This window comes from Cupressus sempervirens, chromosome 10 (assembly GCF_028749045.1).
Source record: "Cupressus sempervirens isolate cs-2001-9-10 chromosome 10, ASM2874904v1, whole genome shotgun sequence".
NCBI classification, from domain to species: domain Eukaryota; kingdom Viridiplantae; phylum Streptophyta; class Pinopsida; order Cupressales; family Cupressaceae; genus Cupressus; species Cupressus sempervirens.
Window position 1 is genome coordinate 39895846 of NC_143127.1, and position 18982 is coordinate 39914827.

At 36.1% G+C, this 18982-nt stretch overlaps 1 protein-coding gene across 1 annotated transcript in view; it reads right to left on the bottom strand.

The window, feature by feature from the left end:
* LOC149532455 (uncharacterized) overlaps window positions 1-13604 on the bottom strand; it is a 112338-nt gene extending 98734 nt beyond the window's left edge. Inside the window, exons 1-3 of the mRNA XM_089803358.1 lie at window positions 13021-13604; window positions 9988-12119; window positions 9589-9751 (exon numbers count right to left, since the gene is read on the bottom strand). Of these exons, the coding sequence (XP_089659484.1) occupies window positions 9589-9751; window positions 9988-12113 (2289 nt within the window). The 5' untranslated portion in view covers window positions 12114-12119; window positions 13021-13604. The remainder of the gene's footprint in view (window positions 1-9588; window positions 9752-9987; window positions 12120-13020) is intronic.
* Between the last annotated feature and the right edge of the window lie 5378 nt (window positions 13605-18982).

Consider the following 18982-nt stretch of genomic DNA (forward strand, 5'->3'; position numbering starts at 1 on the left):
TATCATTGACTCTCTCAACATGATATTCACTATCGCATAGTGAAAGAGTTGTCATAGTTAATCTTACAATATTTATTAGTTCAAACATCAAAAATGGTAATAGATAAATCTTACAAAACTAGACTTTGTTCTATTTAAGTCTTAAGATTTACCATACCTAGCTTATCTCTAAAATAATGAAATTTCACCTTAGAAAGGGGCTTGGTGAGAATATCAGTAGTCTGATCATCAGTGTTGATATACTTTAGTTCCACAGCCTTTCGGAGTACCATGTCCCTTAAATAATGATACTCGATTTCTATATGCTTTGACTTGTCATGGAAAACTGGATTTATAGAAATCTTTATGCAACTTTGGTTATCATAGAAAATTGTAGTAGATTCAGAGGATTTTCCAAATAATCCACTTAGATGTTTTCAAAGCCAAACAACTTCTTGAGCTGCTGAGCAAGCTGCCACATATTCCGCTTTAGCAGTACTTTGAGCTACACATTTTTGCTTTCTACTGCATCAAGCATCATGGCTCAACCAAGGTTGAAACAAAACCCTGAGGTACTCTTTCTATCCATAATACAAACAGCCCAATCAGAATCCGAGAAACCATGAAGTTGCAAATCATTAGAACAAGAGAAGCTCAATCCATACTGTAAGGTTCCTCTGACATATCTCAAAATATATTTAGCTGCAATGAAATGATATTTTCTTGGCTCACTAATAAACTAACTCAAAGTATTTAAAGCAAAACAAGTATCAGGCCTTGTATTGACAAGATACATGAGAGAACCAATAAGCTGCCTATAAGGAGTACAATCAATTAATTATGAATCAGCTGAAACTACTTGTAGTTTCTTCAAGTTAGATTGCATAGGAGTCCCATTAGGCTTGCAATCAAGCATACCAAATCTCTTAGGATGTCTAGAGCATATTTATCTTGACTGATAATAATCTCATTAGATTGTTGCCAAATTTCTAGACCAAGGAAGTAGTGTATTAAACCCAAATCTTTCATCTCAAATTCAAAAGTTAAATCCTTTTTGCATTTGACAATCATTTCATCATCTCCTGTAATAAAGAGATCATCAACATAAAGAACAAGGATCAACATAAGATCATTGGATCAGCTTCATTTTTTGTGAACCCCAAACTCAAGCGATAGCTGTCAATGCGCTCGTACCAGGCTCAAGGTGCTTGTTTAAGGCCATACAACGCCTTTTTTAATTTGCACACATGAGTTTCTTTGTTGTGAATAATGAATCCATCAGGCTGCTCTACATAAACCTCTTCATTAATAAAACCATTGATAAAAGTTGTTTTGACATCCATATGATGAAGCTTTCACCTTTTACTTGCAGCAATAGCAATAATGGTTCTAATGGAGGTATACCTTGCTACGGGAGAAAAAATTTCATCATAATCTATACCTTCCTTTTGGTTGAAACCTCTGGCTACAAATCTAGCTTTAAATTTGTCCACATTCCCATTAGCAGCATGCTTTGTCTCGAATAACCACCTAGAGGAGATGACTAATTTATCTTTAGGACAAAGAACAATCTCCTAGACTTGATTTTTTATAATAGACACATATTCTTCTAGCATTGCATCCTTCCAAACCTGCTGTCCTATTGCTGATTCAAAACAAGAAGGTTCAGCATCAATGAGATTACACATTAAAGCAGCATAATTATCAAAACATTGAGGCTTTTTACTTTCCCGAAATGTTCCTTTAGGAGCTGAAAATTTTTCAGCTTCTTGCATAATGTTTCTTGCCCACAAAGGTCTCTTCTTTTCATTCTTGTAAGCACTAGGATCAGCTTCAGAGATGTCTTGAATCTTAGGAGAAGGGAGAGAATCCTCTCTCTCTGAGAAGCTGGAAGAAGTAGGAGCAGCAATTGGAGGATTTTGAGTGACACAAGGAACATCTAAATCAATATCAATAGAAGAATCAGCAGATTTGCAACTATCAAAATTTTCTTCAAAAGAAACATCTCTACTTAGCTCAATTGACTTTTGCCCCGAAATGACGATCCTATAAGCTTTTGAAGATTTGCTATAACCAACAAAGATTCCCCTTTACTTGAAGAATCTAATTTAGATCTTTTATTTTTGGGAATATGAACATATACTAATGAACCAAAAACTTTAAGATGACTAATGTCAAGTTTAGAGCCAAAGAAAGCTTCTTCTGGAGTCATATCATTAAGGACATGATAAGGACTTCTATTTTGAACATAGACAGCTGTCCTGCAGGCCTCTGCCCAAAGAAAAATCTGCAAATTCTGATCATGAATCATTGCTTTAGCAGCCAACAATAGTCCTGTTTTTTCTTGCAGCAACCCCTTTCTGTTGGGGATTGTAAGGGACACAAAACTCCCTCTTGATTCCTGCTTCAGCACAAAAAGATTGAAAAGAACCTAAAATAAATTCACCTCCATTGTCAGATCCAAGAGCTTTAGTTTTCTTTTCTGAAATGTTTTTGACTAAGGCTTTAAATTTCTTAAACTTGAATAGGACTTCATCAGACTCTTTGGATTTAAGGAAGTGAATCCATGTCTTGCGAGAACAATCATCAATAAAGGTGACTTAGTACCAAAAACCACTTAAGGAAGCTAATGACATTGGTCCACACAGATCTAAATGAATCAGCTCTAAAACATGCTTAGCCCTACTCACACTTGAATGAAAAGGACTCTTTGAAAATTTTCCCAAGGAACAACCTTTGCAAACACCATCATGAGAGGGGTTAAGAGGGAGACCTACAACAAACTTTCCCTAAGGATGAAAGAGATTTAAAATTGAGATGCCCAAAACTCTTATGTCACAATAAGTTATTATTAGAAGCAACATGATTTAGAACTTGAACTTGATTAGCTGACAGCTTATAGAGACTTCCATGACGCTCTCCTATAATTTGAGCAGAACTGAAATCAGAATCTTTCTTCCAAGCAACTACACTTCCATTAGAAAAAGCAATATTGAAACCTTTATCTTCTAACACTGAGATGGAAATTAAATTCCTCTTGATACCAGGAACAAATAAAACATCACTAAGATGAAGAGGAATACCAGATTTTAATTTTAAGGTGTTAACTACCCCTTTAATAGAATAAGATGCATGATTGCCAATGATTACTTGAAGATGAGAATTTGTTTTAATCAGATTCGAAATGTGTTGCTTGAACCCAGAGATGTGAAACGAATCACCACTATCTATCAACCAAGTATTGCGATCAGCTTGTACATGACTAGACAAATCTGATATAAGTACAAGACCTTCTGAATGATCACAAGAATCCTTTGACGATAAGAATCTTTCGAATCAAACACAGCCACATTATGAAGATTGAGTTTCACAATGCAATGCTTAGCAAAATGACCAAGTTTTTCATAATTAAAGCATTTAATCTTGGAGAAGTCTTTTTTTCTTTTAAAATCAGAAGATGAAGAAAGATTTTTATCTTCAAACTTTTTGAAATACCTCTTTCTTCTTCTTTTCCTTGAAGTGTGAGGAGTGAGCACTTGATCTTCCATATTGTGAGATTTACAAGAACTCCCTCTAGCCTCCAACCGATATTCCTCTTGAATAAAGTTAGTTCTCAACCTCTCAGAGGTTGGTAAATCACTTCTACTGCTGATGCCTTGAATGAATGATTACCAAGAATGAGGAGACCATTCATAGCATGCATAACTAGTTCTTTGTTGTTGACAATCTCTCCAATGGTACTTAACTAATCCTTTAACTCAAAAATCTTCAAGAAGAAAGAGACAATGGAGTCGCTTTTACACATCTTAATATTAAGGAGCTACATACGAAGTGCCAAAGTCCTACTGGTATTACTTATCTCCTATATGCTATGCAGAGAATCAAACATCTCCTTGGCAGATTTTAGCTTAGAGACAGTAGGCAGTAAATGAACCTTCATGGAGTCAATAATTATCCTCTTGGCCAAAAATGAAATTAGATGCTCCTTCCAGTCGGTCTTCAACCTTCAAACCAGGCACCATGATGAAGATGAAGAAGCAATTTTAAAAGAAGAAATGTAGTCCAGCCTTAAGGATCATAAGCCTAGCTCTAATACCATGTTAAATCTGAACTAGAAACTGATAATGAACATCTCCATATATCCTGGGAAAAACCCTCTGATACTAGGGAAACAACCCAGCCCCAAAAAGATAATTCCTTTATTTATTTAGAAAACTTGATTACACAAGTCAGAGCTACTACTCTATGAACTCAAGAACCAACAATACAAACAACTCCGATGAAGGCAAGTGAAAAATCCGATCATCAGAATATATCAGAGTGATAGACTATCAAAACTTCATAAATCTTGAGAAGTAGATCAGAAAGTGCACTCGACAGATCATGCACATAGAGAATGACCAGTCTACACATTGTATATGATGTCGTTCACCTTTAAAAGGCATATCATATTTCACAGAATGATTATACGTTGTTGTGAGATGATAATAATGATAGGTTAACAAAGTTGCACGAATCCATAATCGCATGGAGTGACCTGTATTAGTGGTGATGGAGGGAGGAAGCACCCATGTTGCTTGTCGTTATCTACAGAGTGTCGGATTGCCTTCATTCATTATACTTCTTGCCAAAACATAACCGTTGCCAGTTAATATCCTTCTTGCCAAAGCATAACCATTGCCAGTTAATATGCGGGACCCAGAGTGCAAGGTGAGATGAAATATAAGACACCTACAATATACGCAAACAAAATCCTCCAGAGACATATTAATTAATATTTAATACAAATTTGCCAATTTCATAATTCTAGTATTCGCAATTTCATTTAAAGCTAAAATATTTAACAACGGACAACCTAAGAGGTAAACTAGAAGAGTTCTTTCAATTGAGCTCCATCATGAGGAATAATTTTGAGAATTTATCCATTTTCCCAAATGTCAAGCACACAACCCAAGAAGGTTGCATTCCTGTAATCACAGAGATTGGACGAGAATGAAATAATAGTGGACAACCTAAGAGATAAACTAGAAGAGTTCTTTCAGCTGAACTCTATCGCAAGGGACGATTTTGAGAATTTATCCATTTTTCCAAATGTCATGCACACAACCCAAGACTTGTTGCCAAATCAAGAGAACAGCTTGAGCAAATCTGAAAGAGCAGTAGCGGTCTTGGAATTCAAACAGGGATCAGCGCCAAGTGTCAATGTGGATGAGTTGGAGACTGTATTGAACAGATTCTATGCATTCAGACAGTAAGGTCAAACATAAGCTATTCTAGGAAGATATGCATTTATTGCCTAGTGGGCATGCATAGTGAGCATTCATGTCACCCCACTCTCCTGCAGGATATACATGCATAGTGGGCATTTCTTACCCACTAAGATGGTAGCTTCCTCTTGATTGATCCATATGGACTCCATTAATTTAGATTCTCTTTTCTTGCCCTAATCCTTATTAGGGCTAACGTGGCATAATCTAGGCCATCAGTTATTGTTTCAATCCAGGCCATCCCTTTTAATTGAGGACCTAAATAAAGGCCCCATTTCTCATTTGTAAGCAACGAAATTTGAGATTGTTTCTAAGAGCTACCTAGATGATAGAGTGTTCATTGTTGGTTTCATGGTGATTACTTGATATATTTTGATGCTTGCAAAGTTTCATTGTTCCCTAATTTAGATTAGATTGGTTAGATAAAGTGTTTTGATTTCAATGGAGAATGTGATGATGTTTTGATGAATTTCATGGTTTGTACTTTTTACAGTTTTCTGATTGTAAGTCATTGTGCAAAGTTGGCCTAAACCCTACTTTTAATGGATGCTTAACTTCTATCATTCAATGTGCATTGTTCATTTTGATGGGGTTTGTTCTGATATGAAAATCATCTACATAACCCATTGAAGATTGCACCAGTTCTCAAGTAGTTGTAGTTTATCTTGGCGAAGCACAACTCGGTTATTTTTGAATTTGTCCATCAAAGTAGTATCTATTGTTGTCATTACCCTTAGGATTAGATTAGAATTCCTTGACCTTTTCCCTTTGCTTTTCGCATATTACTAAAACTCCAAAAAATTACTCAATTGCAATATCTTTCGACAACTCCCACATCCAGTATGGTCTGATTAACAGAAAATCACATCAACCGTTGAGCTTATCCAAGGTCGGGACCTGACACAAAAGGAACCTTAGAGTCACTTGTATGATCTTTTGTACTCTTAGCATACACAGAAGTTTGATCAACAGAGGATAGGATATCTCAATATTTTGTTCTCCCATTGGTGGGGCATAAAACGCACATCAGCAGGTGCACGTTGTGACAGAAAATCACATCAACCGTTGAGCTTATCCAAGGTCAGGACCTCACACAAAATGAACCTTAGAGTGACTTGTATGATCTTTTGTAATCTTAGCATACACAGAATTTTGATCAAGAGAGGATAGGATATCTCAATATTTTGTTCTCCTATTGGTGGGGCACAAAACACACATCAGCAAGAGCATGCTGTGATAGATGGATGCCAAGCTCTGAAAGAGCACAGCTTTTTCTCCTCAAACAAATGCATAACCAGAGGTAGTTGACAAAACTAAGGTACAGCTCAATGGGGATTCTAACAGCAGCTGTTCCAAGACTTGTTGAATCTCTACCCTAAATCCAACATTCTTGCAGTGGGGAAATCTGCACTCTACAAATCAGCCATACTCTGAAGTTTCTTTGGGGTATTTGCTAACAATTCCAACCAACGTTGCATTGGAACAGCCCAAGAAGCAAGAATGACAAGATTCAAAGGTGATTAAAACAATGAAATTTATTGAGCAGAATCATTTAATCCAGCTCTAGATAAGAGAGACACTTCAAATGTCTCAAGAAAAATACAAGAGCAGACATGGGCAGCACCATATGGAGCATTATTTCAAGGTGTGCGGATAAAATAAGGTTGTCCGTAGGTAAAGTATAGTTGCAAGGTCATGCTAAGAAAATTAAGAGGCTAAGTTATGGGCAATTTTTCATCCTAGAAGCAGTTGGTGACAAAGAGTTCAAAGCTTGGCTTAGCTCGATTTATGAGGATGCATTCAGTGATGAATTGTAAACATTTGCATCTCTCTGAGCCATATACGTTAGTTGAAGAACAAGAACACGAACAAGTAATGACCTCTTTAGGAGACTAGATGTGAGGTTGACAAGCAATGCTTTTTGGAGGAGGTTCGAAGGTGAAAGATAGGAAAGACTAAAAGGAGTCCGACGGTCTTGGCAAGTTGGACTTGACAAGCAAAATAGTACTTCCAGGCAGAGTCTTAAGCTTTTGTGAGACAAAACAGCTCTCTAAGAAGAGAGATGGTCCACATGGATGTAGATGGTCAAATGTCTTCGTTGGCTGAACAAAACAACAGCATGGTGAACTAGGAAAATAAATGCTTTTACCATAGGACAGAAGTTTGGAACAACCATACTGGAAACAAGACTCCTGTCTGATGACAGTAAATAGAAATGTGGAATTTGAAACAAAACTGACTTATGGTGCTTCCAATTCCAAAATGGGATATTATGGTGCAGAGGAAAGGTTCTAAACACCCATGAGAAGGTGTGACAAAGCTAGTTCAAGGGCTGAAGAATTTCTAGAGTGTTAAGTGAGAGAGAAAGAAGAATGCAGCTGCGGCAGACTCTGTACACTTGACAGTGAAAAGTTGGAACAACAATTAGTTGTACCCCCTCTCTGTAGTTGTATTGTTGATACTTGACAATAATAATTGATAAGTTGGAGCATGGAAAGTCCACAATTTTAACAAGGGCGAATTTTGACAAAACCCACTCACCTTTTTTTGAGAAGCAACATCAAATAGTATATGCAAACGGGCAACAAGTACTGTCGTCAAAAGCATGACATCCCCATGTGAAGATATGTGATGACCAGAGCACCACAATGGAAACATAGTATGATGAATGCAAAGGTTGGATGGGTGACACACAAGTGAGGAGATGAAAGTGAGAAATTCTTGGAGCAGGATAGAGTGAGGCAACGAGACAAATTGGAGGGAAGGGATTACAAATCACAATCCCATGCAGCACACCAGACCCATGATGAAAAGTAGGTTCACCCAATTACCAAGATGATGTATCATCTGCTGTTTCTATAATTCCTTTAATAAGACCTTCATCTCTTTACTTTGATTTATTTCTTATTTAAAGTATAACTATAACTTATACAATATTCTTAATGTTTAAATTTTTTAAGACTATAAATTATAACATATGGTATGCAAAATATAATAATGTATACAATATGCACATATTAGTATTGTATAAGATATCATATATTAATATATATTCAATATTATGAAAATTGCCACTACCAGCTGGTTTTTCCCTCTATGGAGGATTTTCCACAATAAAATTCCCTGAATTGTGCATTGTTTTTGCAAGTTTTCTTGCATTAGTCTGTTTTTTAACATAATCTTCCTTCGGCAAATGAGATCCGTTATAAAGCAAGAAAAACAGTAATTGATTTGGTGATTTCGTAGTTTTTACCAATTATTTGACGATGTTACGGATTACTCAGAGTGGCATAGTCCTTGATTGTATATCTTCATTACAACAGACAGTAATATATTCTTATTATATTCATATCAATTTTGTACAGTACTTTTGTTTCCAAATGCATCTCAATATTTCCAGAAAACAATACTTAGCAGTCAGCATTATACTACTTCGATAAAATTTTAAGGATGCCTGTGACTTTCCTTGGATTCTTTCTGAATGATTCTAAAACTCCAGAATAGATTTAGGCCTTTGGGCCATAATTTCATTCAAAGAATCCTTAGTTGCATGGTTAGGGTTCTCTGTCAAAATAACATATTAGTTTATTACTCTGCCTGAAGTATTTTCTCCATATCTCTAATGGCTTCCACAGATCACCTCACATAATGCACTCAAATGGTAGAATGACACATTCAAATTTTCTCCATTCTAAAATAGATGCATTTATCTCCATAAGGATTTCCATTACTCCCAATTATGTTGCACGAAGTTACACATTCAATTGCTTCAATTCTCATCAAAATGAACCTCATGTTTTATTCTTCAAATTCAAATATCATTTGTACACAAAATTTACAAAAGAGCAGATTTTCAATTTTTGACATATGAAGAATTTCTAAAAACAAATCCATCAAAGAATTTTTGACAAACCAATCGCTAACATTATTCATTACTACAGTACCATAAACCTTTACAACCCCATCAGAGAAACTCACAAGGAAACAGCAGCATTATCATACACAGTTGAGCACTCTATAGCTAAGAATCATACATATTGTACAAAGAATATCATATTTACTTTTAGTCTACCTAATTTTTATGTAGCATCTATCACAAAAAATGTTATAAAGCTACATTAAAAATCTGGTTTGTTTTCCTTAATGTATAAAGAGGGTCAAAAGGACAAGAAAAGGAAAAGAAGTAACACACTCCACAAGCAACGTAGAAAATGCATTAAAATCATGCAAATAACAACAGGTTCTAGCCAGAACAGCTTATTTAGAATTGCTTTAAAATTAAATTGACATAGGCACATGTAAACTGACTTGAGAAGGCGTCCATTAGTTTGCAAATGAATACCTGATTATCTTTATCACTGAGGCACTGCAGACAACGCTGTACAACATGATTGCCATTTAAATCCTTTATCAGAGTAACAACACCTGATTTAAGAGATTTTATAACCAACGAAATTTGTTCTGGAGTTTGTAGGGTTTCTATCAATCTCTGTACAGCCCGTGTCCTAAAAGAGTTTTCAGTAGACAAAATACAAGTAAACAATTTTAGTTAGCAAAAGAGGTTTTGCAACCAAAATGAGCTATCAAAGAAAAGTAACCAATTTGATATATACATTATTACAATACTTGGAATAATATATCAAAACTCAGCTATGCAAACTATAGAGTACCCCACAATTTAGCATTGTGGTATCCTTCCATCTTTTAAACAACACAAAAACTCAATAAAACCATCACTTACCCATGCATGTTAAGTGATATGTTAACAAGCTCGCCAGGCTTCCCAGTCACTGCAAGGAGAATTTGCAATCTCTGATGCTCATTACACACTTCTAAAAGCTTTTGAACAAGATAATTCCCAAATGGATCAGTCATGAGTTCAATTATGTGATCAATGATCTCCACAAAAATTGTGTGCACATCCTGGGTGCATCCTTCTTCAAACTTCTTCTGAAGAAAACGACAGCCATGTTGATCCTTTGCTATAAGATAGATGCGGCCATGTACTTCTTCTAATGAATTATATTTAGTTTGTTGCTGAGCATTAGGTATGACCTTGGTCATTAGTTCCGACTCTGGGATTCTAGAAGGTACTCCTTTGGAATTTGCTCGAATATCCAACTGAAAAGACCCAGCAGCCATACCAGAAGAATACTGTCCATTTACAAATGTCTTTGAAATATCATGTTCATGTGTGAAGGAGTCCTTTCGTCCCCCTGTTGGGGATGGGTTGATAGTTGTAATTGAATTCACTCCGTGGGACCGATTTCTAGTCAAAATCTTTTCAGGAAAAGTAGAGTTTTCTTGTTGATCCAAAAATGTAACCATGCGGGGACCCTTAAGTGATAAAGCGCCAGACATTCTTGCACTTGTGACTGGTTGCATTTGACAATCAGAAAACGGATAGTTTTCTCCATTGCCACAGAAGCCATGGCTGTTATATTTAGAAATGTTTCCACCTTGCAGAGGAAACTCTTTGTGATTCAAAGCACCTGCCAATCTTGGAACAAAACTTGTATAATCACTTTCCGTGGTAACTCTTCCATTGCTTTGGAGGATGCTAACAGTCTTGTCAAATTCTTGTAAGTTTTTCACAGAAACTTGGGGCCTAACACCAATAGTATTAATATTTCCAGTAAATGTACATGCTGCCTGATTGGGAACACCAGAAAAAGCCTGTGCCTGCTGCAATAAAATATACTGCTGATTCATTCTCCTACGTTTTTCATCCTCAATACCATGCCATGCCAAATGTGTTGGATTTGCCTGCTGGAGTGAAGAAAAAAGAGGGCGTTGATGTTCCAAGTTCGATCCAATTTGAGAATCTGCAAAATATTGTGGTTGCAAACTCATTGCAGGAGAGCGAAATTCTGCACCAGAATCATGTCTAGATGAACTTGGGAGAATCTGATACGCGGGTAAGTCATGCAGAGTTCTTCCTGGAGAGTACAGAGGAAAGTGGCGTTGATGGTCTAGCAATGCTCCTGATTGGTCATAATATTGCCCAACTAAATTGGCCCCAAATGCTGCATTGTAAGTATTTGGCTTCAAAATCATATCCATTTCTCTGCCATTAATATTATGATTTTTTAAATGTGCAGGAAACTTGATGCCGTGCATTTTGAAGGAAGCTGACATGGTTGCCTGTGAATTGGGATGATTTAACATATGGGGTGATAGTTCAGGGCCTACAGAATTCAGTGTTTGAGTAAAAGGTTCGCAAGTAGACATACTGATTGCATTAACAGCACGATATGCTCCATTAGATTGGCTTGGACTTATACCATCTTCTAAAAGTTCAGCACCAAATCCTCCATTCCCATTCATAATTTGGATTGGATGTTTTGTGGGAGCATCTTCCCTAAAGCTCAAATTTCCAAATGCACTTGCAAGGGATTGATCATTGGTTAAAAACTGTTGGGTAGGCAAGGCAACCCCATTTTGATGAATTGATAATGTTGACTGTTTTTCTTCATGTTCCATATTTTTCTGCTTTGCTTTTGATGGAGATCTCTCGTCTTCTGGAAGTAGAGTAGAAGCCACATCGTGGTGGCTACCAAAGGACAGGCTGCTATAGAATGAATTAAGGTTGCCATTGGAACGAGGCGAATGTGCATGAATGTTACCTGCAGAGGATGCAGAGAGATTCTTTACTCCATGATAACTATCATAAAAATCTCCATATGTGTCTGTCACGGAAGATTTGTTGGACCCTTCCCTTTGCAAAGGACCAATCTCTTGATCAGCCTTGGGAGACTTATTCTTCACCCTTTGGAGCTCCTCTAGATGAGGAGGAGCTGATGTTGCCCGGGGTATTTCCCCCAGGAGCATCTCAAACTCCTCCTCGTCAGTCTTTGTCCCTTTCATGTTCAGCTATCCAGCAAAGAATAAAGACAAACTAAGTCAGGGAAGCAAGGTGTAAAGTGGAATGCCCCAATTTACTATCCTATCAACTACCCAGCAATACATCAATTACAAAAGCAGTCTGAGGACCCTAACCCATAATCATCAAACAGGATACCCAACCAAAAAAATATATTATTTAGCCTTGCAGATCACTACAACCTAAAAGCCCCAATCAATTACATAAGTCTTTATTGCTTATACCAGGCATTCCCATACCTTATAAAATACCAATATCATTTAGGTCTCAAAATTATCGTTGCCAGTAACAGACACCTTAAAAGACCAATGCTTGTATCTAAGAAAGAAACCTCTACCTTACTGAAAATTAATTACTAAATACCCAGCGAAATTAATTAAGAGGCAAGGCATGGCAATATGTGAGTAAAAAGGTAAATGTACCATAGCCCTTAAAATAATAATTTGAGAAAATCTTAAAAATAAAGAACACCAAGAAAAAAGTCATCGGCACCCACGTCTAAATCAATCCTTTTTTTGGCTTCCAAATTAAAATTAGGAAGATAATATTCAATGCAGACTACAACACAATACAGATATGTGCCCAGGAGCGATAAATAAGCCTCTGGGTATTTGAAAGCTTATAAAAAACGCACCCATATTCACAGATTCTTTTATAGAATTGAAGTACTCCACCCCACAAGTTGTTTTCTAAATTTACAAGCACAGGTTGCCCAATAAAGCATGGATTTTATTTTGAGGATGTACCTAAGGGAAGAGAGTAAAAATAAAAAATAACCAGAAATTTTTCCAGAAATTCAGTGAAATGTAATTATACCCAGAGGAAGAATCGGAGGAAAAGCCATTAGAAGAAATAAAGAAATGCATTAAGATCGGAGGAGGAGGAACTAACCTTCGACCAACCCTAGACCAAAAGGAGACGATAATACGTAGCTGTCAGGCTCGATCCTGCTGTATGACAGCCCTCACCCTTTTCTTTCATTCATTTATTCAACAGATACCCAACTCAACAATGTGCAGCAGACGCCGCGCTGAGAAGAATGTGAAAAACAGAGAGGTGTGACAATAATGGTAAAGGAAGACAAGGCAGAGGAAGAAACAGAGAAAGCATGCATTGTTCAATTGCAATGACTACAACACCATTTTAACAACACTGCCCAGGTCAGGCAAGGGAAAGACCAAATTCAACATCACCAAATATACTCGCCTAATATTGATATTCCAGAAATCAAATTTTAAATCACACCACCTTTATAAAACACAAATGCGAGGATGAATTTCATCTGTACATTGTATAGGCTCTCCAAGGTTTTTAACTTTGACCACCTCCTAATAAGGTAGCTTGTAACAAATTATGCATGTTTTCTTTTTAGGTCTATGAGGTCAAGCTTGATGCATTAGGCTCTCTCTTGTGTGGACATTTTCAACTTTTTGTCGGTATGTTTAGATTTTGGTGATAATTTATTTCTTTTGTTTGGAGGTGAGAGGTAAACTCCCTAACTAGATGTAGGGCCACTTCAACCATACTTCATAGAGAATGTTAGGACTCGAGATTTATTTTGATTTAGTTGTTGGGGTATCCAAATTCTTTTGAATAAGTTAGGAGGTAGGAAAGTGAACACCTTGGGTAATGAATGCTATTAGTTTGTAAATATATTGATTCTAATGAGATAGTCTTTCTTCTTCATTTTCTTTTTTTCTTTTTTCATTTTTATTTTAATAAAATTTAAGTTATTAAATAAAGGTTGATTTAAATGTAACAATTTTTAAAGAAATTTATGTCATGTGTATAATTTGTATATAAAATTATTAATATATTAAAAATAGAGTTTATCTTATAGTGTGTTAGTGAATTAGAGTTGTTTGTAATGTCTTATTCAGATATCCTTGAGTTCTTATGATGCCATTAAGATTGGAAATAAATGAGCAAGGTTGATTTAGTTTGGTTACATATTTTGCTTGTACTTTCCTTTCATTTTGATGTTGCTTATGTACATGTTATTTTATGAGGATGTTGATTATCATGGATTAGAGTAGTATGATGTTGTGTGAGGTATGTTGATCATCTTTATGCTTATTAATGCTCTCGAGTGTTTGCTCCTTGAGTTTGGTGGTTCGTGTACTCCCTAGTGTGGAGGCTCTAGCCTTGTTTTCTTCCTAGTTTAGCTTTGTAGCCTTATTTTCTAGCCTGGACAACATTAGGATAGCAAGTTGGGATGATACCGGTAAAGTGTTGCCCAACAAGACTATGAAATATCACCTCCAATTGGGAGAAATATCACTTTCAGTTGGGAGAAATATCACCTCAACTAGTAAAGTATCGTGTGGCGATATTTTGAGGTGTTGTCTGGCCTTAAAGAGAAATGTCGCCTAGAATTTCTTGGGGAACCTATTAATCCAAATAACGGGCACTTCCTGACTTGTCCGATGAATGCCAGTAGATGATTTGGATACCCTTTTGGGAGTTCTTGCTCCCTAGACCTTGATAATTTGCTTATTGGACATTTGGTGTGTAATTGTGATGACATCTCTTCATTGTTGTGTTTTAGCTTGGTAAATGAACTTGTATGGATTAATCATGTAGGAACTTTGGATTTGGGCTTTAAAATGAACCTCGATTATAATCCTAAATTATATCTTGTAATGAACATGTTAGTAACTGATGAACACTTGGGGATCTTTGGTGGTTTGGTTTGTTGTCTTTCATTGCAATCTCTTTTATGTTTGTAGTTGTACGTATCTATGTTGTCTTTAAAATAATAGTGTTCATCATTGTTTATTCTTGTTTCTGATGATCTATGGGTGGGGCATTACATGTGGTATCAAAGCCCATGTTCAAACATTGGGATCTTCGTGTATATGTTGCCATATGGTTGTTGTTGTTATGTTGTGTGAGTGTGAGTGTGAGTGTGAGTGTGAGTGTCTCCTTATGAGCTCGTTATATCTTATTGCTTAGGTGTCTACTTGGGATGGACTTGTTGATCTGGTATAGGTGACTCAAGTAACGTGAGGAGAAGGAAGTGAATCACTCGATTATGTGTACCTTTTAGGGATGAATGATACCCCTTGGTGAAAACCTCATCTGAGCATACTAGACCATGTTGTGGGTTGTTTCTTGTGGATTATAGTTGTTAGTGACCCTTGTTTGGTTCATGTTATGGATGCCCTAGTGAATGGAGCAATGTTGTCCCTTGGTTTAGCATGTCTTCAAATGTGTTGTGTTAACCCTTGTAATGTGGTTGCTATCAATGTGCCTTAGTATGGCTTGGTTTACTGTGTGACCACTTAGTTAGAGTCACTGATTGGTATGCTTGTTTGGCCTTGAATTCCTCTTATATTGCTCCTTGTAGAGTATACACTTAGCTAGAGTCACTTATTGGTATCCTTGTTTGGCCTTGAGTGCCTCTTATATTTCTCCTTGTGGAGTATGGTGCATTATGTTCCTTGTATTCTCCTAAAAGTAAAGAAATAAAATGTATTTGGAATTCACCATCACTCCGTGATGATATTGAATGGTTCCTCTTATTGAAAGAAATGACTATGTTGTTGATACAGTGCAAGGTAGGAGAATCCCCAAAGTAGATGTCCTAGTCCCTAGAAAATAACCACACAGTGGAAGAATAACAATAACACTGAGATTTAGATCCAAAATAATGTTAATTCTCATAATATAATCATAAGATTTACATCCAACATGCCCAGTTGTAAGGTCTTCTGGTTATGGCCAAATACATAAGCAAATATAGTAACTGCTCTGCAAGATCTCGCAAGATCCAAACCCTAGCTAGCCCAGATATGTAATCTAGTAGAAAATCCAAGAAGAATCTAAACTTGTGCTTGCAAGCCACCAAGCAACCTTCTTATTTCCCAAGCTGCATCTACTAGCTCTACTAATAAACTTCGCTCTTCTCAACTACTCCTCTCTAGCTGACTTCCTTCATGTTGGATCCCATGTCTAATGAATAATGACAAGACAAGACCCTCTGCTTATACCAGACCAGGCCACAAGTTTGCCTAGTAAGTTACATTAAATAAACCCTTAACATCAAATAAACCCTCAAGCCACAAGTCAACTTGACAACAAATATTAAATGTCTTTTTCTCACTTTTCTCTATTTTTTTTAAATTTAAATTTAAATTTTATTTTATTTATTTATTTTCTCTTATTTTCATCACTTTCTCTCTTCTCCAATTTTTATTTTTATTTTTTATAATTTTAAATTATGCCCCATTTTATTTTGTGATGCAAGATGCTCCTGCATCAAACTCCCAAGGTAGATAGAAACTCCCGAGATAGATAGAAAAGTATGTCTCATACTTTGATGCCAAAAGAAATATCTGCACACAACTTCATCTTCACCAAAGGTTTCCAATCCATCCCATATATAAGAACAAATCTCAAAATCAACCATCTATGTTTCATCCACTCAAACATCAAAATCGAATGAATATCAGTAACCCAATTAGCAAGCTCACTCTTAGGAACAAACTAAACATAATGCTTCACCAACAATCTTTTCAATTGATCACAAACACCGACAATAATATCCTAAAACATTAAATCCATGTCAACAACATAAGGTAACTCTCAAGCCAAATCAACAACATGTAAGCTAAAATCCACAGTAAGAGCAACATGTAAATCCTCAACCATGTCAACCATAGGTGGGCCAAGAACATACAGATCCACAGTATCATTTAGATCTTCAACCACATCAGCAACTAGTGAATCTACACCAACAACATCCAACTCCACATCAATAGAAAAATCCATATGTGAATTCTCACAATCAACAATCTCATCGTCCACAATAAGATGCTTTGCAATATTCATGTCAGATCCATCTAACTAATCATGAAAACAAATATCCTCTTCATCTTTAGCGAAGTCATCCTTTACCTCTTCCTTAACAACAAAGTGTCTTCTCTTATGCACAATCTTCTTAACTATCCAAACCACTCTCTTTTAGATCAGTAGACTCCATTTCCAGAAATCTTTGTGAAACTCAATTATCCCTTCTTTAACTCGATCAGTTAAACTAGCTTCCAACCAAGCTGACATCTCTAAAATCTTTTTCTCCACTACATCACAGATATCTACAATCATCCCAGGGTCCAATCTTCTCAGAGATATCTTCCAATATCTTCGCAAACCCTCTGCAACAAAATCTACACTCTTAACAATCAACAACTAGATCAACCTTCCATCTTCACAACCATCTCTTTATATCAAGATCCATATGTGAGCCCTTTGCAATTGTAAGTCAAAACCATAATTTGCCACCTCACAACAAAGATTTCTAGGACTCTAAAGGAACAATCCACCACAAGATCGAGCTCTGCTCTAATACCACTTGATGTAGTGCAAGGTAGTAGAATCCCCAAAGGAGATGTCCTAGCCCCCAACAAATAACCACGCAATGAAAGAATAACATTAACACAGAGATTTAGATCCAAAATAATTCCAATTCTCATAATACAATCATAATATTTACATCCAACATGCCCAGTTGTAAGGCCTTCTGGGTTATGACCAAATACATAAGCAAATACAACAACTACTCTGCAAGATCCAAATCCTAGCTAGCCCAACTCCACAATCTAGTAGAAACTCCAAGAAGAATCTAAACTTGTTCTTGCAAGCTTCCAAGCAACCTTCTTGTTTCCCAAGCAACAGCTGCTAGCTCTGCTATCAAACTTTGCTCTTCTCAACTACTCCTCTCTAGCTGACTTCCTCAATGTTGGATCCCATGTCAAATGAATAATGACAAAATAAGACCCTCTACTTATACCAAACTAAGCCACAAGTTAGCTTGACAATAAACATTAAATTCCCTTTTCCCTCTTTTCTCCATTTTTTATTTTTTATTTTTTATTTTTTCTCCAATTTTTATCACTTTCTCTCTCCTCCAATATATGTGTGTGTGTGTGTGTGTGTGTGTGTGTGTGTGTGTAATTTTAAATTATACCCCATTTTATTTTTTGTGTGAGATGCCCATGCATCGACTGTGGAACCATTGTAATGAAAACAGTAAATTTGGTAATAGAGAATGAAATAATTTGTTGCACTATATTATTTCGGTTAATGACTTACATCCTTGAATTGCTTAGTTCTTAAGATTATGAAAAGTACTTGGTAGGATAAATTCTTTAAATATTTCCCTTGAATCTTATATTTGTGATCGTGCATGATTGATTGTTGCATTGCATGGAAAGGAATAGGGAAATTGCAATTAAGTAATCATACTCATATATTCATAAGTATATTATAGTATATATGTGCATGAGGTCATTGATGGTTATTGTCTTATGTGTGTGAGTGTGTTATCTAACATTGTTAGGGTGATGCATTCCTTAACATCATGTGGCAATTTTTCCCTCTTGTACAGTTGTTCTAAATCACCACATATAATGCATCTGATTAATGCCTTGTTTTATTTGTCAAGTGGATCATTCTGCATGTTGTTCGGGATAGCATTGGTTTTTGGTATTTTCCTTGCTTGGATTGGCCATCAAAATTTCTCTATCACTCTCTTTGTGACAATTGTCACACTTAACTTATTGATGAAATGTGCAATTTTTGAGATTTATTATTGGAATTGATAATTCCCCCATTTGAGCCTTTTCTTTTGTTTCATGGTGACTATTCCAAATGTCTTTTACTACTTCCCAATTGTGTATTATGGCTTTATCATGTTCATTCAAACCTCTAATAATATGTACAATGCATAAGTTGGCAGAGAACATACTAGTGTGTTTGTGAATAGACATAAAGGTTCTAATGAAGTTTTGGTTTTGTTATATGTCAATAAATGTAATGTTACTTGTGAAAGAAAAAGAAAGTTGATAAAAAG